The sequence below is a fragment of the Schistocerca gregaria genome, chromosome 5 (genome assembly GCF_023897955.1).
Source record: "Schistocerca gregaria isolate iqSchGreg1 chromosome 5, iqSchGreg1.2, whole genome shotgun sequence".
Classification (NCBI taxonomy): domain Eukaryota; kingdom Metazoa; phylum Arthropoda; class Insecta; order Orthoptera; family Acrididae; genus Schistocerca; species Schistocerca gregaria.
Genome location: NC_064924.1, coordinates 97,122,905 through 97,145,590, shown reverse-complemented (window position 1 = coordinate 97,145,590; position 22,686 = coordinate 97,122,905). Strand labels below are relative to the sequence as shown.

Below are 22,686 nucleotides of genomic sequence, written 5' to 3'. Positions count from 1 at the left end.
CAACGCCGGTCAACTGCGGTTTGTGTATGAGAAATCGGTTGGAATCTTTCCTCATATGCATATCACAGCATCGTCTTCCTGTCGGTTAAATTTCGCGTCTGTAGCAATTTTAATGGCCTATAGTGTAAAAGTTACTTGGCCTGATATAGTAATGTGCAGCTTACGTTTTGAACTCTCTTCGTAGATTTTGAGATGTTGAGCGAGCTGTTAATTCTGCGTCTCTGCTCTGTGCAGAAGATGGAACATGGTTGCCGTGGAGCGACGAGGAAGTACTGTGCGTCGGCTGTTCAGGGTTAGTGGCCAGATAACGCGACCCTGCGAGGGCGCCTCGCCAGATAATCTGAGCCTAATACGATTGGCAGAGGAATACTTAATTCAGAGGATCGCCTCGTTTTCCGCAGTGTGCCAGCAGGAGCCGTCGCTGAAGCATCGTGAAGACATGGCCTGGGGAAGAGGCATGATCTACCAGCTAGCAGTAGCGGTAAGTTAACACACTATCTGCTGAGTCACCACCTCTCACTCAATCTTTCGCTTTATGTGCTCATGTGCTGCGCTCAATCTTCGCGTTTTTTGTTGTTAGTATGATAATGAACGTGACGTCCTGCAATTCAGCTCCATTTTTGTGCAGACATCCCGCCAGTCTCTTAGATAAACTGTAAATGATTCTAACATTTCAGAAGTAATTTTGGCTGTTGCTTCTCCGATCTCAGTTCTTCTGTTGTAGTAGGTCGACTACGATATACTTAACAAATCCACAAGACGCAATCACACGCTGACAGATTAGGAGGTCAGAGAAGGCAATGGAATACCACTGTTTCGTGCCGTGTGTGACGTTGATCCCTCTTAATGAAACCAAGCGTTGTCAGTAAATTGTGGCAAGATGCGCTGTTTTCAACATTTGTTTCGAGCACGGCGATTTGACTGTAGTCACAAGACCATTCTCGTTCTCAGTAAAAGGAAGGCCTATTATGGCATATGATGAAACAGGATACCACACCATGGTAACTTTGTTGCTGTGCTGTGGATGTTGGTGGAGCTGAGTGTGACTTTATAGCGCATAATAACGAAAATTTTCTTTATTAAAGAAACCTTTAAAATGGAAATGAACTTCGCCCGACATCCACTAGTTGTCAGCACACTCATTGTCGGCGTTTGAGTTCCAAGATTTCGTTCACAGAATTGTCGTCGCAGTAGGTGATCGTTAGGCTTCCGTTCCTGCGCGGTCTGCAGCTTGTATGATTGATGTCAGTCCGGTATCAATATCCTCCGAACACTTGAACTATGCAACTGTGAAGGCGATGCATGACGACGGATTGAACAGTGTGGGCTTCTCATGACAGCAGCTCGAGCAGCTTCGACATTGTCTGCTTCAAGGCCTGGAGGCTTCTTTTTTACTCGTGAACCAGTTCCCTCAAAATTATGTATCCACATGTTGATTCCATGTGCTCATGGAGCTCACATTGAAGTGATGGCTAAATTCCCTACGTGCAGCATCCGCACTACAGTTGGTTTTGTAAGAAGCTTTGATGGAAAAAGCGTGTTCCAGAGCACTCCAAGCACCCTGTCAACCAAATTGCATGGTGGCGTGAACTAGCTCCTGTAAGTTTCTCATCGTTAATAACCACCCAGGGCTGCCAACACAAATATCAAAGTTTCCCGTTTTTCTGAATCAGCCACTAAAAACCTATTGCTCAGAAATCCTACATCTTTATTTTTTATCTCTACCTATTTATTTCTCAACATAGTCACCCGGGCTATGAATACATTTCTCCCGAAGAGAGACCAGTTTGTTGATACCGTGGATTTTGTACGCCTCGTAGCTATCTTAACAGTTTGATTTTGTTACCTGAAATGTACTTTCCTCAGAGGTTTGATGAGATAGGTGTAAGGACATTTCGCTGCTTTGCGACAAGTGTCACAGCTCAGGTGTTGGTATTTTTCTGTTTCTTTTTGTTTTAAACAAAGAACGGACTGCCATCACTGTTTTATACGTTTGTACTGAACTGTATCGTATTGCTGAATCTCTGTTTTAATCAATTACGATGCTTTGGCATTATCAAATGGCTTTTTATGCGCCAGTTTGAAAGTGTCCCGAAATACCTCGAATTGCAGCTATGAAATACAGAAAATTAGCGAGTTATCATTCTCTGAAATATTTCCAGAAATGAAAGACTCGTTTATAATAACCACACTTGGTCATTCACCAAGTGGTTGGAACTTTATGGCCAATGTAAAATAAGCAAAATAGTATCGAAAACTGAATTATAGGAAGGAAATGATTCAGACTTTCATATAGAAAATTTTTTCTGCATGTGAACATTGCCATAAATGTGTATACGTTGGCGGGTAGTACACTCCCATGCTAACGAATTTACCTAGGACTTGTCTCGTAAATACGAGGGCGAGCTGAAAAGCAATGTTTTCAGAATTTTTTACGGGAAAGCTCTAAAGACTGTTAAATCAAACAAACTTTATCAACAGTTTACATCTTTATTCTTTATTACCTATTTATTTCTCAACATAGTCACCCTCGCGATGAATACATTTCTCCCAAACAGAGATAAGTTTGTTGATACCGTCAGTGTAGAATGTTTGACATTGTTGACGGAGCCACAATCTCACCTCTGTTAGCACCACTTCGTCACTATCAAAGTCAAATTCTCGAAGGTCTTACAGTTTTGGAAACGGATGAAAATCGGATGGGGCCAAGTTGGGAGTGTATGGAAGGATGGTCGGTGACAGTGAACCCAAGGCGTCGAATTGTTGCCAACGTCGCAGCGCATGTGTGTAGTCTGGCTTTCAGTTTTCTGAGTGTCTCGCAGTACCTTGCACAGTGTATGGTGCTGCCCTTAGGCATGAATCCCAAAGGCACCAAACCTTGAACATCCCAGAACACTTGGAGCATGACTTTTCCTACCGATGGCTTGTCTTGAACATTTTTGGCGTCGATGATCCTCTATGGCCAAACTACATTGATGGTTTCTTTTCTCTGGGGTCAAAACGATGAACCCAGCTTTTATCACCTGTCACGTGGTTGTTAAGGAACCCATCACCCTAACGCTCAAAACCCAAAAGGAATTACTGGCCGATGTCCAACCTCCTCTGACTGATGTTAAGTATGAGCATTCGAGGTTCCAATCGTGCACACAGGTTTCTGTAACGCAGTTCGGCATTTATGATCTGTCGACGCTCTCGTGATATGCCACACTGGCCCGAGAGCTATATCTGTGTTATTCGTCGATTTTCTCTGATGAGTTCATGAACCCCATTCCAATGAGTCTCGTCGGATGCTGTATCCGATCGTCCACGCTGAGCTCTGTCACACACGATGAGATTAGCATCACTGTTCCCTTCACTAAGAGCACCAACAACCCAACGTCACGAATTACTGATGTCGATACAGTCATCTCTGCACACATTTTTCATTCTTCTAGGCGCTCCAATTGGAGAAGGTTTTCTGCAGTTATAAACTCGATTACAGCACGCTGTTGCCCAAGCGCCGTCATAGGTTATACACCACTATGATACATGCTAAAATTTCGAGCCGTCTAGCGGCAGAGGGTTGTAGCTTGCGTCAGCGAAGTGGAGGGATCGACCAAGTAATGTGTAACATGTAATACCTCATCCCATATTGAGAACATAATAAATAAATTCGGAGGCATTACTTTTTAACACTCATATATGTCAGTGCAGTCACATAAATTATTCCTACGACTTTATGCCTTTGTAACGCTGTTTCTTGATATTAATCAAGACACAAAGTGCTTTATTTCTCTTTTTTTCTTTATTGAATTTTAATGCCCCAACCCGGGGCGAGCTGGCAGCTTAGGCGTCGCTCTTCAGCCGAGAGACGGTACATAACAACGAGACATTTAAAACGACATAAACGAGTAAATATGGCGAAACAAATATTTAAAAAAGGGGGAACAATGGAAGATAGCATGCAAAAGGGTGTGACAGGGAAAATGGAGATAAAAATCTAAAAAAGTGTACACACTGTGACGATTAAAAGAACATAAAGCGAAGTATGGCTGGAGCATAAAAGTTGTAATGGGTGGCGTAGCACAGAACGATCACGGACAGCAACACTATGTATAAGTCCAGTACATGATTAAAATCACAGCACTTGACGTCACTGTAAAACAGCACTGAATACAACACTGATGTGGCACACTGACCACGAGAAACAAACAGAGGATCTGCCGGTGGTACGGGTACAGGGGAGAAGGGAATAAAGAGAGGGATGGGTGGTGTTAGAGGGGATGGGTCAGGAAGCACTGAAAGAGGCCTGGGAGGGAAGGACGGGAGAGGGAACAGCTGAGGAGGGCGTGCAGAGACTAGGGTGGGGAGGAGGAAAAACTGCCGTGGCAGAGGGGAGGAAAGGAAAGGGTGGGTTCTGGGGAGGGGACGGGAACAACACCAGGCTACAGTTGGTAGGAAGCGTTGATGTCACTGTGATGTTCATCATCTGGGAGGGGGAGGTGCTGAAAATTGCCCTTATGAAGGAGATTGTGGAGGTGGAGAGAGGGATGGATATAGCAGTAGAGGTGTGGCAAAAGGGGGGAGGGGTGGAGAGGAAGGAGGACACCAGAGGGTGGGGGATCAAGCCTCTGGACAATGTAAAGCATACCGGGCATGTTAGAAGAAAAGGAGGAGGTGGGGGAAGGGGATCAGCTCATAAAGGAGTCAAGTGGCGGACAGAAGGTGGATACAGAAGGCAAGGTGGACGGTGTGGCGTTCTAGGATTTGGAGTGCCTTATAAAAGTGGAAGGGGCGGAGATCCAGGCAATGCTGGCATAACAGAGGATAGGACAGATGGACTTGTAGGTGTGGAGGATGGTGGAAGGATGCAATCCCCATGACAGGTCGGACAGCAGTTTCAGGAGGTGGATTTGGGAATGGGCTTTCTGCTGGAATGTCAAGAGATGAGCGGTACAGGTGAGGTGACTGTCAAAGGTGAGGCCAAGGTATCTCAGGGTTAGGGTGAGCTGTATGTTGTTGTTGTTGTTGTTGTTGTTGTGGTATTCAGTCCTGAGACTGGTTTGACGCAGCTCTCCATGCTACTCTATCCTGTGAAAGCTGCTTCATCTCCCAGTACCTACTGCAGCCTACATCCTTCTGAATCTGCTTAGTGTATTCATCTCTTGGTCTCCCACTTCGATTTTTACCCTCCACGCTGCCCTACAATACTAAATTGGTGATCCCTTGATGCCTCAGAACACGTCCTACCAACCGATCCCTTCTTCTAGTGAAGTTATGCCACAAATTTCTCTTCTCTCCAATTCTATTCAATATCTCCTCATTAGTTATGTGATCTACCCATCTAATCTTCAACAACCTTCTGTAGCGCTACATTTAGAAAGCTTCTATTCTCTTCTTCTCCAAACTAGTTATCGTCCACATTTCACTTCCATACATGGCTACACTCCATACAAATACTTTCAGAAACGACTTCCTGACGCTTAAATCTATACTCGATGTTAACAAATTTCTCTTCTTCAGAAACGCTTTCCTTGCCATTGCCATTCTACATTTTGTATTTTATATCCTCTCTACCTCGACCATCATCAGTTATTTTGGTCCCCAAATAGCAAAACTCATTTATTACTTTATGTGTCTCATTTCATAATCTAATTTCCTCAGCATCACCTGAATCACCGCATTTTACCCCTGCCACCTCCAGAATTTAAAAGAGAGTATTCCAGTCAACATTGTCAAAAGCTTTCTCTAAGTCTACAAATGCTAGAAATGTAGATTTGTCTCTCCTTAATCTATTTTATAAGATAAGTCATAGGGTCAGTATTGCGTCACGTGTTCCAACATTTCTGCGGAATCCAAACTGGTCTTCCCCGAGGTCGGCTTCTATCAGTTTTTCCATTCGTCTGTAAAGAATTCGCGTTAGTATTTTGCAGCTGTGACTTATTAAACTGATAGGTCGGTAATTTTCACATCTGCCGACACCTGCTTTCTTTGGGATTGGAATTATTATATTCTTCCTGAAGTCTCAGGGTATTTCGCCTGTCTCATACATCTTGCTCACCAGATGGTAGAGTTTTGTCAGGACTGGCTCTCCCAAGGCTGTAAGTACTTCTAATGGAATATTGTCTACTCTGGGGGCCTTGTTTCAACTCATGTCTTTCAGTGCTCTGTCAAACTCTTCACGCAGTATCATGTCTCCCTTTTCATCTTCATCTACATCCTCTTCCGTTGCCATAATATTGTCTTTAAGTACATCGCCCTTGTATAGACCCTCTATATACTCCTTCCACCTTTCTGCTTTCCCTTCTTTGCTTAGAACTGGGTTTCCATCAAAGCTCTTGATATCCATGCAAGTGGTTCTATTTTCTCCAAAAGTCTCTAATTTTCCTTTAGGCAGTACTTATGTTACCCCTAGTGAGATAAGCCTCTAAATCCTTACATTTGTCGTCTAGCCATCGCTGCTTAGCCATTTTGCACTTCCTGTCGATCTCACTTTTGAGACGTTTGTATTCCTTTTTGTCTGCTTTGTTTACTGCATTTTTATATTTTCTCCTTTCGTCAATTAAATTCAGTATTTCTTCTGTTACCGAAGGGTTTCTACTTGCCCTTGTCTTTTTACCTATTTGATCCTCTGCTGCCTTCACTATTTCATCCCTCAAAGCTACCCATTCTGCTTCTATTGTATTTCTTTCCCCCATTCCTGTCAATGCTGGATGAGACGACAATAAATGGTTAGGTAGAAATCATGGAGAGGGAAGGAGTGGGTGGTGCGCCCAATGATGATTGGAGGGTTGATATGAAGGAACCACTTGTTACACCAAGTGGTGAATTGCTCAAGGTGGGTTTGGAGAGTGCGTTGGGACCGTTAAATAGTAGGGTAGAGATCCAGGAAGGCGGTATCATCAGCATATTGAAGGAGGTGCACAGGTGGGGGTGGCTTTGGTATATCGGCAGTGGGCAGGAGATAAAGGAGAGGGGAGAGAATGGAGTCTTGGGGGATGCCAGTGGCGGGATGAAAGATATGGGAGTTGGTATTGTGGAGCGTGACATAGATAGGAAGAAGGCGACTGGACGGACAAAATTGATAGGCAGGTTTGGAGTTTAAAGAGGAGACCGGCATGCCATACGTGGTCGTAAGCATTTTGGAGGTCGAGGGAAACAAAAATGGCGGAGCGATAGGAGTTAAGTTGGAGGGAGAGAAGGTGGACGAGGTTAAGGAGTTGGAATTTCGCGGAGAAGGAGGGTTAGAAGCCACACTGGGTAAGGGGAAGGAGGTGATGTTGATTAAGGTGGTGATGGATTCTAAGACACTGAAGACTGAGGTGAGGCAGATGGGACGATAGGAAGAGGCAACGGAAGGGATTTGTTGTGTTCGAGGAATAAGAGAATGTGGCAAGTCTTCCACAGGTAGGGGTGGAAGCTGGTGGAGAGGATGGCGTTGTAGAAATCATCAAAGATTGTTAGGTAGGAGAAGGGGCATTCTTTGAGGTGGCGGTAGGTGACACAGTCGTAACCAGGGGCTGTGTTACGTTTTGACCGGAGCATAACTTTAGCGCTTTTTATCAGTATCATTACTATAAATACATCTTAGTTGTGGCTACTGCTGATAAGTAACTTTTCCTCTTTTAATGAATTTCGATTTGCATCTGTGGGAGGCATTTCATATGTTACAAAAAATAAATATGTTAAAACAGAGTAAGTACGTGGAATATTAACGCTTATGTCTTAACTCAAAATGAAAATAAATCTGTCACACCAGCGTCTAGTGCCTACTTCGGTTCGATGGTGCCACATGTGCAGTACGCTACACTGGGTCCATACATACTACTACTCTATGGGTGATAGTGAAAGCAACTATTGAGAAAAACTATGCCAGCAAGACCCCCCTGTTGTTAACTCTGATGAACAAAACTTTTGTTATTATTGTCACTATGGCAAAACAAATTCAAGTTTCAGTTTTGTTGACTAATTACTGATCGCAATGAATATTTTTTTAATCTGTAAACTCAGTGTAGTAGTTCCAGTTTAATGACATCACTGTAATAAATGTAATATTAACAGCAATTTAAATACAGGGAATTAACTAACGCTACATTTTTGCTAATGGGATCTTTATGTAAATTCTCTTGGAAGGCAGGCAGTTACAAAAATTTAAGAAATCTTTCATCAGTTCTTCGTATAACGACGCAGCTAGCCTGTTTAGCATCTATGTGAGTACTTACTATACAAAGAAAAAACAGCTACTACTACGCTTCATCGAATTTCCTTCTTGCACAAATTTTTAAAAAAAATTCATTCTGAATTCAGTACGGAGCAGGTTTGTAGGTGAAATGTAATTGTGAACGAAGATGATTTAGCGATTACTAGGCAAGACGTGTTTCTTTTGGAGGTCAAACTCAAAGTATGAATGGATCTTTTTCTCATTTACTAAAAAACAACATTTCGTGAGATAGGTCTTCCCTACAATGACTGCAGTTGTATAGGTGTTGCCTACAATGACTGCAGTTGTACTGGTGTGTTCTGAGAAAGTTTCGAAGAAAAGATACTGAACACATTCAATCGCGCCGGCCGCTGTAGCCGAGCAATTCTTGCCGTTTCTGTCCGAAACCGCACTGCTGCTGCGGTCGTAGGTTCGGGTCCTGCCTCGGTCATGGATGTGTATGATGTCCTTAGGTTAGTTAGGTTGAAGTATTTCTTATTCTAGGGGATTGATGACCTCAGATGTTAAATCCCATAGTGCTTAGAGCCATTTACATTTGAACACTCAGTAGCACGTGATGTTTAAGTGAGCAGCTCTGTTTAGAATATGAGCCTGGATTTTTATGTTCCTCATTCTACAGGCTGTTTGCGTGGTGCTGCTGCAAAGCGCGATGGCTGCTTCTCTGCAACGGCAGCCGTGGACCCTGGAAGAAATAACATCCAGCGAATCTCCATCACAATCAATGAAGATCGATTGGGCAAGAGGTGAGTACAATTTGGGATTTCTGATAAAATCTTTTCATTATTGCACCAATGTTGTGTCTGTAAAAAAAAGGGTGAAATTAGTGTGAAAATATGAGTAATGTTGACGAGCTGATGTAGGTACGATGCAAGACTGCGGCATTAACACTGTATGAAATGTCCTCGGGCTTCCAGCCACCTCAAGCTGATAAAATACTGCTAGCTTTAGACCAGGCACTCAGTGGCTGTTATCAAGTGGAATGACACTTCACTTGACAAAGGACAAGAAGCAGTTGGTCGAAAGCTTGTGGCATTTTAGCCACTTGGGCGCCGCTGGAAATTCTAGATCATTTTACGTCAGTGATGCACTGACTGCAGAAGTCATTGATGTTTAGTAATAGAGTGGAAACCTGCAAACTTTGAGTCGCCATGTACTGGGAATGCACCGCTGTGGGATCACGCTCACAATGCAGCAGTCGCTCTGTACTGACGACATGGACATTCCAGTCTTCTAGAGGGAACCAACAGACACTAGAATAATCTTGCTTCCATAATAGCACTTCTCATTTCGACGTATACAAGGTGTGTCTCGTGAGAAGTAGCACCCATTTTACTCCTTGAACAGTTCTTGATGTCACAACAAGGTTTTCGTCAAATAATAGTAAGTAGTAACTCCGCAATTTTGTTGCATGTTTAACCGTTTTGATTCTTGTATCAACTAAAATACTGAAGCAAGTGTGGTTCTTGAAGAGAAACGATATACTTTTCAACAGCATTCGACATCTCTTCAAAAGCCGACTACGGCGAGTACTGTGATATAAAACTTAACTATGTATCCGAGAAACGAGCTAAAGTTGAATGGCTAGACGGATGGAATCGGTTATTGCACTGTCAACACTATCAATTGGTGCCCTCATGCCACGCTACATTGCTTCAAGCCTTTTGCCTGTTTACTTCTTTGGCTCTGAGCACTATAGGACTCAACTTCTGAGGTCATTAGTCCCCTATAACGTAGAACTAGTTAAACCTAACTAACTTAAGGACATCACACACATTCATGCCCAAGGCAGGATTCGAACCAGCGACCGTAGCGGTCTCGCGGTTCCAAACTGCAGCGCCCAGAACCGCGCGGCCACTTCGGCCGGTTTACTTCTTTCAGTAAGAGCTACTCAGTTAAACATGAGTATGTACACACACTTGAAATAGTTTTAAAAGCCTCTTCTGATCCGCAAGAAGTCGCCACATACACTACTTGGTAAAAGAAAAAAAGAATGAATGAAATACGAGTAAGGGGAGGAAGAAACGAAATCATACTAAACAGGTTGAGAGGGTACTTGATGTTCTATCAGTGATCACGATGTTGTTGTTGATGTGGTCTTCAGTCCTGAGACTGGTTTGATGCAGCTCTCCATGCTACTCTATCCTGTGCAAGCTTCTTCATCTCCCAGTACTTACTGCAACCTACATCCTTCTGAATCTGCTTAGTGTATTCATCTCTTGGTCTCTCTCTACGATTTTTACCCTCCACGCTGCCCTCCAATACTAAATTGGTGATCCCTTGCTGCCTCAGAACATGTCCTACCAACCGATCCCTTCTTCTTGTCAAGTTGTGCCACAAACCTCTTTTCTCCCAATCCTATTCAGTACCTCTTCATTTGTTATGTGATCTACCCATCTAATCTTCGACATTCTTCTGTTGCGCTACATTTCGAAAGCTTCTATTCTCTTCTGGTCCAAACTAGTTATCGTCCACGTTTCACTTCCATACATGGCTACACTCCGTACAAAAACGTTCAGAAACGATTTCCTGGCGCTTAAATCTATACTCGATGTTAACAAATTTCTCTTCTTCAGAAACGCTTTCCTTGCCATTGCTAGTCTACATTTTATATCCTCTCTACTTCGAGAATCGTCAGTTATTTTGCTCCCCAAATAGCAAAACTCCTTTACTACTTTAAGTGTCTCATTTCGTAATCTAATTTCCTCAGTATCACCCGACTTAATTCGACTACATTCCATTATCCTCGTTTTGCTTTTGTTGAAGTTCTTCTTATATCCTCTTTTCAAGACACTGTCCATTCCGTTCAACTGCTCTTCCAAGTCCTTTGCTGTCTCTGACAGAATTACAATGTCATCGGCGAACCTCGAAGTTTTTATTTCTTCTCCGTCGATTTTAATACCTACTCCGAAATTTTCTTTTGTTTCCTTTACTGCTTGCTCAATATACAGATTGAATAACATCGGGGAGGGGCTACAACCCTCTCTTACTCCCTTCCCGACCACTGCTTCCTTTTCATGTCCCTCGACTCTTATAACTGCCATCTGGTTTCTGTGCAAATTGTAAATAGCCTTTCGCTTCCCGTATTTTACCCCTGCCACCTTCAGAGTTTGAAAGAGAGTATTCCAGTCAACATTATCAGAAGCTTTCTCTAAGTCTACAAATGCTAGAAACGTAGGATTGCCTTTCCTTAATCTTTCTTCTAAGATAAGTCGTAGGGTCAGTATTGCCTCACGTGTTCCGATATTTCTACGGAATCCAAACGGATCTTCCCCGAGGTCGGCTTCTACTAGTTTTTCCATTCGTCTGTACAGAATTCGCATTAGTATTTTGCAGCCGTGACTTATTAAACTGATAGGTCGGTAATTTTCGCATCTGTCAACACCTGCTCTCTTTGGTATTGGAATTATTATATTCTTCTTGAAGTCTGAGGGTATTTCGCCGGTTTCATACATCTTGTTCACTAGATAGTAGAGCTTTGTCAGGCCTGGCTCTCCCAAGGCTGTCAGAATTTCTAATGGAATGTTGTCTTCTCCTGGGGCCTTGTTTTTACTCAGGTCTTTCAGTGCTCTATCAAACTCTTCACGCAGTATCATATCTCCGTTTTCATCTTCATGTACATCCTGTACCATTTCAATAATATTGTCCTCAAGTACATCGCCCTTGTATAGACCCTCTAGATACTCCTTCCATCTTTCTGCCTTCCCTTCTTTGCTTAGAACTGGGTTTCCATCTGAGCTCTTGATTCTCTTGATCACGATATCGTGTCCAATTCACGAAGAACTTGGCAGTACGAAGCCACTTATCAGTATGACGTTGCGCCCCTCTGTTCTAGATATATGCAGTGATTCTATTGAGCAGGATGTAACAAAGCAATTGCAACAATCTCTCCCGAGGCAAAGTGGCCCACAAATGTTGTACCTGGTTCCGTCAAGTACATTCTGCATGCAGGCGCTAGGACAGAGCCGTCGTTCAAGCCGGTCTCACACGTGTTAGGTCTGATCTAGCAGGCCACGATAGAAACTCCATATCACGCAGCCAGTTAACAGAGACAGGTGCCATGTGTGGAAGAGCATTGCCCGGTTGAAAAAATTTCACTACGATACTGCTGCATAAGAGGTAACACACGTGACGACACAGGATGTCCGTGACATACATTTGTGCCGTCAGAGATCCATCAGTCACTAGCAGCTGTGACTTAAATTTGTACCTATCTACATCTACAACATACTCCTCAAGCCACCTAATGATGTATGGCGGAGGGTACTTTCGGTACCATTATCTGATCCCTCCAACCCTGTTCCACTCGCGAATAGTGCGTGGAAAGAACGATTGTCGGTAAGCCTCCGTATTGGCTCTAATTTCTCGAATTTTCTCCTCGTGGTCAATACGCGAGACGTATGTGGCAGGGAAATATCCTCCTGAAAAGTGCTGTCCCGAAATTTCAATAGTAAATCTCTTCGTGATGCACAAAGCTTCTCTTGTGACGTGTGCCAGTGGAGTTTTTTTAGCATCTCCGTAACGCTCTCTCACTACCTAAACGATACCGTGACGAAACACGACGCTCTTCGTTGGATCTTCTCTATCTCTTCCATCAGCTCTATCTGATAAGGATCCCAGACGGATGAACAATACTGAAGAAACGGACAAACAAGCGCCTTATAAGCCACTTATTTCGTGGATGAGTTACATTTCCTTAAGATACTTTCGATGAATCTGAGTCTGGTGTCTACTTTTCCCACTATCTGTTTTAGATGGTCATTCCACTTAAGGTCGCTCTGGATAGTTACGCCTAGATATTTTATGGCAGACGCTGTCTCTAACTGTTTGTCGTCAATAGTGTAGCTGTACAATGTGTGCGCAATATGTTACATTTATTTACGTCCAGGGTCAACTGCCGGAGCCTGCACCATTCACCAATTCTCAACTAGTCGTTCTGCAAATTCTCACTAACTTCTGGCGTTGCTCCCTTAGTAGAGACAACTGTATCATCTGCGAATAGTCTTGAAGAACATCCGACGCTTTCTACTAGATCATTTACATACATTGTAAACAGCAACGGTGCTATCACACTTCCCTGTGGTACTCCGGATATTACCTTTACATCTGTCGATTTAGTTCCGTTAAGAGCGACCTGTTGAGTTCTGTCTGTAAAAAACACATTGAATCCAATCGCAAGTGTGCTCCGATACTCCGTAAGCTCGTATTTTTTTTCATTAAACAGCAATGCAGGATCGTGTAAAATTCCTTACTGAAATCAAGGAACCTGGGCGCCGTTGTCACCGCGCTGTGGATCTCATGGAGGAACAGAGCGAACTGAGTTTCGCAGTGTCTCTGTTTGCGGAGATGTTCATTTTCCAAAAACGTCATAATTCAATGTAGACAAGTGTAATGTGCTGCGAATGCATAGAAAGAAATATCCGTTATCATTTAGCTACAATATAGCAGGTCAGCAACTGGAAGCAGTTAATGCCATAAATTATCTGGGAGTACGCATTAGGAGTGATTTAAAATGGAATGATCATATAAAGTTGATCGTCGGTAAAGCAGATGCCAGACAGATTCATTGGAAGAATCCTAAGGAAATGCAATCCGAAAACAAAGGAAGTAGGTTACAGTACGCTTGTTCGCCCGCTGCTTGAATACTGCTCAAAGGTATGGGATTCGTACCAGATAGGGTTGATAGAAGAGAGAGAGAAGATCCAACGGAGAGCAGCGCGCTTCGTTACAGGATCATTTAGTAATCGCGAAAGCGTTACGGAGATGATAGATAAACTCTGGTGGAAGGCTCTGCAGGAGAGACGCTCATAGCTCGGTACGGGCTTTTGTTGAAGTTTCGAGAACATACCTTCACTGAAGAGTCAAGCAGTATACTGCTCCCTCCTACTTATATCTCGCGAAGAACCCATGAGGATAAAATCAGAGAGATTAGGGCCGACACAGAGGCATACCGACAATTCTTCTTTCCACGAACAATACGAGACTGGAATAGAAGGGGGAACCGATAGAGGTACTCAAGGTAACCTCCGCCACACACAGTCAGGTGGCTTGCGGAGTGTGGAAGTAGATGTAGATGCAGATTCTTGAGCATAAAACATGTTCCATAATTCTACAACGGATTGACGTCAACGGTATAGGACTGTAACTGAGTGGATCTGTCTTACGACCTTTCTTAAAAACGGCAATGACCTGCGCTTTTTACCAGACGCTAGGTACCTTTCGTTGTTCAAGCGATCTACGATAAATTACTGCTAGAAGGGGAGCAAGTTCTTTCGCATAATCTTTATAGAATCTTATAGTTATCTCATCTGGTCCTGACGCCTTTCCATTACTAAGCGATTGTAGCTGCTTTTCAATTCCCAAGCACTTTGTGGTAAGTTCCTATGGGACCAAACTGCTGAGGTCATCGGCTCCTAGGCTTGCACACTACATAATCTAACTAATTTAACGCTAAGGACAACACACACAACCGTGCCCGAGGCAGGACTCGAACCTCCGATGTGGGAAGCCGCGCGAAGCGTGGCAAGGCGTCTGAGACCATACGGCTACCCCGCGCGGTTTCATTCACCAGCAGTCCTTGCTTCCAGATCTCGGCCCCACTCCAAACGCAGTCATTTGTCTTGCAGCGTAAACGGCAACCTATACATGGGACCGCAATTTACTAGTCTAGCTGTTATTAGTCTCCGACCAGTAGTGTAGGATCTCACAGAACGTTGTAGGGAGCCCATTACTTGTTTTCGTGTGGCAGGTGCAGTCGTGAAGGCGTTACGATGTGCTAGTGGCACAGTATGCCGTTCCTCCACTGTGGTGGTCAGATGCAGCTGACAGGAACCTGCCCTTACGTTCCCACGATGTCAGAACATTGGGCCACTATGACATCTGACTGCCTCATCAGTATGTTTCGATCATCTGGATAAATGGAGTCTCACAGTGAGCGCCTTTCAAACTGCGTCAGGTTCTGATAACACTGACTCACACGAGTAAGTGGCATATCCAGCTCCTTCACGGTGACCACTCGACATCTGACGCTGTTCATACGCTTGCCCACTGGAAAAAAGCAGTAATCACGAACAACACTAACGCACTCTGATGAACGTTCTACTTGTCACGGAGAGTTGCTTCTCTAATCATTTACATATCCGCCAATGATGTGATTGTTTACGAAGTTACACTGGCATCGACAATGTCTTTTCGGTGCTTCACTTTTTTTTAATTCAGGCAGTGTAGTTCCATTTAGAACGATCGTAGCTCACCCTGAAACTACGTCACATAAATTAGAGCCAAGTGGAAATAAGTTGTATCTTTATGAAAGACTTCGTATTTACACCAGTGACTTAAACTTTTTATTTCCACTATTGCAATTTCGACCTTAGGCCAGTATCGAAGGAAGATGTTTTGGCTTTAAGCCATGTCTACTTTATACAAGCTCACAAAGTTATACGCCGTTTTTTTTTATTTCTTCATTGTACACTCCTGGAAATGGAAAAAAGAACACATTGACACCGGTGTGTCAGACCCACCATACTTGCTCTGGACACTGCGAGAGGGCTGTACAAGCAATGATCACACGCACGGCACAGCGGACACACCAGGAACCGCGGTGTTGACCGTCGAATGGCGCTAGCTGCGCAGCATTTGTGCACCGCCGCCGTCGGTGTCAGCCAGTTTGCCGTGGCATACGGAGCTCCATCGCAGTCTTTAACACTGGTAGCATGCCGCGACAGCGTGGACGTGAACCGTATGTGCAGTTGACGGACTTTGAGCGAGGGCGTATAGTGGGCATGCGGGAGGCCGGGTGGACGTACCGCCGAATTGCTCAATACGTGAGGCGTGAGGTCTCCACAGTACATCGATGTTGTCGCCAGTGGTCGGCGGAAGGTGCACGTGCCCGTCGACCTGGGACCGGACCGCAGCGACGCACGGATGCACGCCAAGACCGTAGGATCCTACGCAGTGCCGTAGGGGACCGCACCGCCACTTCCCAGCAAATTAGGGACACTGTTGCTCCTGGGGTATCGGCGAGGACCATTCGCAACCGTCTCCATGAAGCTGGGCTACAGTCCCGCACACCGTTAGGCCGTCTTCCGCTCACGCACCAACATCGTGCAGCCCGCCTCCAGTGGTGTCGCGGCAGGCGTGAATGGAGGGACGAATGGAGACGTGTCGTCTTCAGCGATGAGAGTCGCTTCTGCCTTGGTGCCAATGATGGTCGTATGCGTGTTTGGCGCCGTGCAGGTGAGCGCCACAATCAGGACTGCATACGACCGAGGCACACATGGCCAACACCCGGCATCATGGTGTGGGGAGCGATCTCCTACACTGGCCGTACACCTCTGGTGATCGTCGAGGGGACACTGAATAGTGCACGGTACATCCAAACCGTCATCGAACCCATCGTTCTACCATTCCTAGACCGGCAAGGGAACTTGCTGTTCCAACAGGACAATGCACGTCCGCATGTATCCCGTGCCACCCAACGTGCTCTAGAAGGTGTAAGTCAACTACCCTGACCAGCAAGATCTCCGGATCTGTCCCCCATTGAGCATGTTTGGGACTGGATGAAGCGTCGTCTCACGCGGTCTGCACGAACGCCGGTCAAACTGAGGCGCCAGGTGGAAATGGCATGGCAAGCCGTTCCACAGGACTACATCCAGCATCTCTACGATCGTCTCCATGGGAGAATAGCAGCCTGCATTGCTGCGAAATGTGGATATACACTGTACTAGTGCTCTGTTGCCTGTGTCTATGTGCCTGTGGTTCTGTCAGTGTGATCATGTGATGTATCTTACCCCAGGAATGTGTCAATAAAGTTTCCCTTCCTTTGACAATGAATTCACGGTGTTCTTATTTCAATTTCCAGGAGTGTATTTCAATTCCCCATCGGGGCGGGCTGGCAGGAGCATATGCGCTGCTCTTCAGCCGAAAGACATAGAACAAACGATAGAAGACATTTAAAAATAACAAAGCAGAAAATATGGTGAACATAGATATAAAAAAGGGGGAACATCATGGAAGGCAATAGACAAAAAACGGGGTGACTGGAAAATGGAGATGAAAAACTGTTTAAAAGTAGATATACGCCGTTGCCATTTGGTGTTATATACATTCGTAACGCTTTCGTTCCACCATCACTAGTAGCTTTTGCACTATACCACAGCAGCGAACTACTCATGTAGGCCTATATTCTTGCTGCATACAATGAAAGAACCTGGCACGCAACGACACCGTGTTGTTTACCACTACAGCCGTTTTCGGCTTTCTTGTCCTTCAAATATAGCACATTTCTTGGATACTTCTGCAAAAAGTTTAGATATCACTAAAAAGCGTTGTATCGTTGTACTCGTCTTTCCGAAAGCTTTCTGAGGCTGTTAAGAAGTGAATCACTCCGTTTAAGATGCTTACCCGCTTCGTTATCTCAACTGATGCAAGAGTTAAGAATATGAACCACTCAACAATATCTCGTGTCCATCTGCGTACTACAATTCGTCGAAAACTTTCTATTTACACTGAAGGGCCAAAGAAACTGGTATAGGCAACCGTATTCAAATACATAAATATATATTAGGGCTGAATACGGCGTTGTGGTTGGCAACGTGCATATAAGACAAGTGTCTGGCGCAGTTGTTAGATCGGTTACTGCTGCTGCAATGGCAGGTTTTTAAGATTAAATGACTTTGAACGTGGCGTTATAGGCTGCGCACGAACGATGGGACACAGCATGTCCGAGGTAGCGATGAAGTGGGGGTTTTCCCCTATGACCATTTCACGAGTGTACCCTGAATATCAGGAATTCGATAAAACATCAAACCTCCGACATGGGTGCAGCCAGAAGAAAATTCTGCAAGAACGGGACCAACAGCGACTGAAGAGAATCATTCAACGTAACAGAAGTGCAACTCCTCCGCAAATTGCTGCAGATTTCAGTGTGACCATCAACAAGTTTCAGCGTGTGAACCATTCAACGAAACACCATCGATATGGGCTTTCAGAGCGGGAGGCTCACTCGTTTTCCCTTGATGACAGCACCTCGCCTGGGCCCGTCAACGCCGACATTGGTTGATGGCTGGAAACATGTTGCTTGGTCTGAAGAGTCTCGTTTCAAATTGTATCGAGCGAATGGACTTGTACAGCTGTGGAGACAATGTCATGAATCCATGGATCCTGCATGTCAGCAGAGAACTGTTCAAGCTGGTAGACGCTCTGTAATGGTGCTCGGAGTGTGCATTTAGAGTGATACGTAACCCATAATACATCTACATTCATGCTCATAAATTAAGGATAATGATGATGCATGGTGAAACAACGCTCTGGTGGGCGGTTTTCGGGGTTAAATCACCTCAGGGTATGATCATGCGGCGCGTTTGACCTGCGGTCGTCGCACGATGGCGCTGGTAGCAGTCCACACACTCATAGGTGTGTTGGTGCATGCCAGAGTACAGTGCAGCGAGTAAATGTGCAGAAGTTTTCAGACGTTCTAATGGTGACTGTGAGTTTAAAAGGGCTCAAAGAACACATATTGATGACGTTATGAGGGGTAGAATACTAAGGCGGCTCGAGGCTGGTCAAACACATCGGGTCGTAGCATGGGCCCTCTGTGCGCCACAAAGTATAATCTCATGATTATGGTAACTATTCCAGGAGACAAGTAATGTGTCCAGGCGCTACATTACGGACGTTCACAGTGTACAACACCACAAGAAGAACGATATCTCAACATCAGTGCTCGCAACGGCCACGGCGTACCGCAGGTAGCCTTGCTCGGGAACTTACCGCAGCCACTGGAACAGTTTTCTCCAGACACACAGTCTACAAACAACTGAACAGACATGGTTTATTTGCCTGGACACCTGCAAGGTGCATTCCACTGACTCCTGGTCACAGGAGATCCCGTAAAGCCTGGTATCAAGAAAACAGTACATGGTCATTGGAACAGTGGTCCAAGGTTATGTTCACGGACGAGTCCAGGTATAGTCTGAACAGTGATTCTCGCCGGGTTTTCATTTTTTGTGTGGCGTGAAGCAGGAACCAGACACCTACCCCTTAATGGCCGGCCGGGGTGGCCGAGCGGTTCTAGGCGCTACAGTCTGGAACCGCGCGACCACTACAGTCGCAGGTTCGAATTCTGCCTCGGGCATGGATGTGTGTGATGTCCTTAGGTTAGTTAGGTTTACGTAGTTCTAAGTTCTAGGGGACTGATGACCTCAGAAGTTAAATCCCATAGTGCTCAGAGCCATTTGAACCATGCCCCTTAATGCCCTTGAAAGGGACCTTTATGCTGGGGTGGTTTGATGGTGTGGGGTGGGATTACGATTGGTGCACGTACTCCCCTGCATGTATTTGGCAGAGTAACTATAACGGGTCAGGTGTATCGGGACGTCATTTTGCACCAGTATGTCCGCCTTTTCAGGGGTGCAGTGGGTCCCACCTTCCTCCTGATGCATGATAATGCACGGCCCCACCGAGCTGCCATCGTGGAGGAGTACCTTGAAACAGAAGATATCAGTTGAAGGGAGTGGCCTGACAATTCTCCAGATCCAAACCCATCGCGCACATCTGGGATGCTCACGGTCGACGTATCGCTACACGTCTTCAGACCCCAAGGACACTTCAGGCACTCGTGCAAGAATGGGAGGTTATACCCCAACAGCTACTCGACCACCTGATCCAGAGTATGCCACCCCATTGTTCGGCCTGTTTATGTGTGCATGGTGATCATATCCCATATTGATGTCGGGGTACATGTGCAGGAAACAGTTGCGTTTTGTAGCACCATGTGTTTCGGGACTTATTACCAATACAATGGACTTACAGATCTGTGTCATGTGTGTTCCCTATGTGCCTATGCTATTAGTGTCAGTTTTGTGTAGTGCCACGTTGTGTGGCACCACATTCTGAAATCATCCTTAATTTATGAGCATGAGTGTAGATACGATTCTGACAGGTGATACGTATGTAAGCATCCTTTTTGATCACCTGCATCCATTCATGTCCTTGTGCATTTCGACGGACTTGGGCGATTTCAGCAGGACAATGCAACACCTCACACGTCTAGAATTGCTACAGAGTGGCTCCAGGTACACTTCTGAACTTAAACACTTCCGCTGGTCACCAATCTCACCAGACATGAACACTCTTGAACCTTGCTGAGATGCGTTGGAACATGCTCTTCAGAAAAGATTTTTGGACAGCCCTGCAGAAATTCATGTGTCAGTTCCCTTCAGCACTACTTCAGACATCAGTCCAGTCCACGCCACGTCGTATTGCGGCACTTCTGCGTGGTCGTGGGGACCCTACACGATATTAGGCACGTGAACTAGTTCCTTTGGCTCTTCAATTTATTTTTACCACCGTTCACAAAACAATAGAGGTGTTACGTCCGATGCGATTCACACTCTAGATAAAGCAAACGGTAAAATAAAGCTTTGCCAATAAAATGGTTCTCGTTAAACAGTGAAACCTAAGTGGGTTACAGGTACATGCGTACGAACTGTATTCTCAGAAAACCGCTTTTAAATATCATGATGCCCTATTTCTACTCGGCCATAACCTCCACCACAATGGAACACACAGTTGGGAGAGAGCAAAATGGGGAATTGCCACATCACTACACATATTGTTCTCCTCCTTGCCTCATGCTTGCTAGCATTCACGGTTAGTATCCCCATATCGTATACGCTAACTATACAAGGGGCGTTCAATAAGTAACACAAAAACCTTTTTCCTTAAAGCAGGTTGGTTTTGTTCAGATTTCCACTATACTGTATTATTTGCCACACTATTGGCTGAAAATCTCTATTTTCCAATATAATCTCCGTTCAATGCGACTGCCTTACGCCAGCTTACTGAAAGGGCTTGCATGGTGTCACTCTACAGGTCGCCGTTAGTGCATCAACAACCTGCTCATCACCCGCGTACCGCTTCGCGCGAAGTGCGTCCTTTATTGGGCCGACAGACGGCAGAAGGAAAGTGTGACATCTGGGCTGTAGATTGGATGAGGAAGAACGGTCGAGTGAAGTTTTGTGAGCTCCTCTCAAGTGCGCAGATTTGTCTGAGGTCTTGCGTTGCCATGCAGAAAGAGAGGTATGTCTACTCTTTTCTGGTGACGAACGTGCTGAAGTCATTTCTTCAGTTTCCGAAGAGTAGCACAAGACACTTCAGAGCTGATCGTTGCTCCATGAGGGAGGACACCAAACGGAATAAGGCCTTCAGAATCCCAGAAGACCGACGCCGTGACTTTACCGGCTGGGCGTGAGGCTTTGAACTACTTCTGCGGAGGAGAGGTGACGTGGCACCACTCCGTGGATGGCCATTTCATTTCCAGTTCAAAGAGATGAAGCCATTTTTCATCGCCTGTCACGATGAGCTTCATAACGCACAAGAAATTGCGCGCTGATCGTCTTTCGCTGCTCTTTGTAGTCTTCTGTTAGGTGGAAAGAAACCAGCGGGCACATATGAGGGTGAGTCAAATGAAAACCTTAAATTTGCAATAACAAATCGAAATTTCGCGCCCTTATCCTGTAAGTTGGGAAGCGTGCTACAAATAACGTGCAGAACGGCCTATAGGTGGCAGCATAGTGCAGATGCTCACATACCGTCGCAGTATCAGTATAAAGATGCCGCCCCGCTTGCGATTTGCACCAGGGAAGAACAGCGTTTTGTTATTCGGTTTTTGCGTAGAGAAGGTATGAACCCTATTGAAATTCTTCGACGAATTAAGGTTCAGTACGCTGATGCATGTCTGTCACAGCAGCAAGTCTACGAATGGAGTAGGAAGTTCGCAAATGGTCATGGGTCAGCACACCACATTGTGCATGATCTGCTCCAATTTCCCAAAGTGTCTGCAAGATCAAGATGGGTGCCACGGCAGCTGACTCCTGAAATGAGAGAACGACATGTTGATGCTTGTGAAGAACTTCTTCGGAGCTTTGAAAGAGAAAGTGATGGCTTCCTTGCAAGAATCGTTACTGGGGACGAAACCTGGGTTCACTTCCACCAACCTGAAACGAAGAGAGCGAGCAAGCAATTGCGCCATTCCTCATCACCAAAACCAAAGAACAGAACCATCAGCAGGGAAGGTTATGCTGACTCTCTTTTGAGACGAAAAAGGCGTCATTTTGGAGCATTGCATGCCTAGAGGGACCACTGTCACCAGTGCATCATACACAGATGTCCTAAAAAATCATCTGCGGCCTGCAATCAAATGAAAGCGACGTGGATTGCTGTCAGCAGGGGTCCTTTTGCAACATGACAATACAAGGCCCCACACTGCCCGTACAACAGTTGCAACAATCACAGACGTGCAATTTGAGAGTCTTCCTCATGCACCATACTCACCAGACCTTACCTCAAGTCATTTCCATACGTCTGGACCACTCGAAGACGCAATGGGAGGAAAGAAGTACCGTTCTGATGAAGAGGTACGCCACGCGGTGCATGAGTGGATGCGCGGACTACCGAAAGAATTTTTTCTAAGGGAATTTATACACTTT

The 22,686-nt window shown here is 45.2% G+C and overlaps 1 protein-coding gene across 1 annotated transcript in view; it reads left to right on the top strand.

The window, feature by feature from the left end:
- The first annotated feature begins 244 nt into the window (after positions 1-244).
- LOC126273243 (venom dipeptidyl peptidase 4-like) overlaps positions 245-22,686 on the top strand; it is a 327,710-nt gene continuing 305,268 nt past the window's right edge. Inside the window, exons 1-2 of the mRNA XM_049976788.1 lie at positions 245-481; positions 8,820-8,943. Of these exons, the coding sequence (XP_049832745.1) occupies positions 245-481; positions 8,820-8,943 (361 nt within the window). The remainder of the gene's footprint in view (positions 482-8,819; positions 8,944-22,686) is intronic.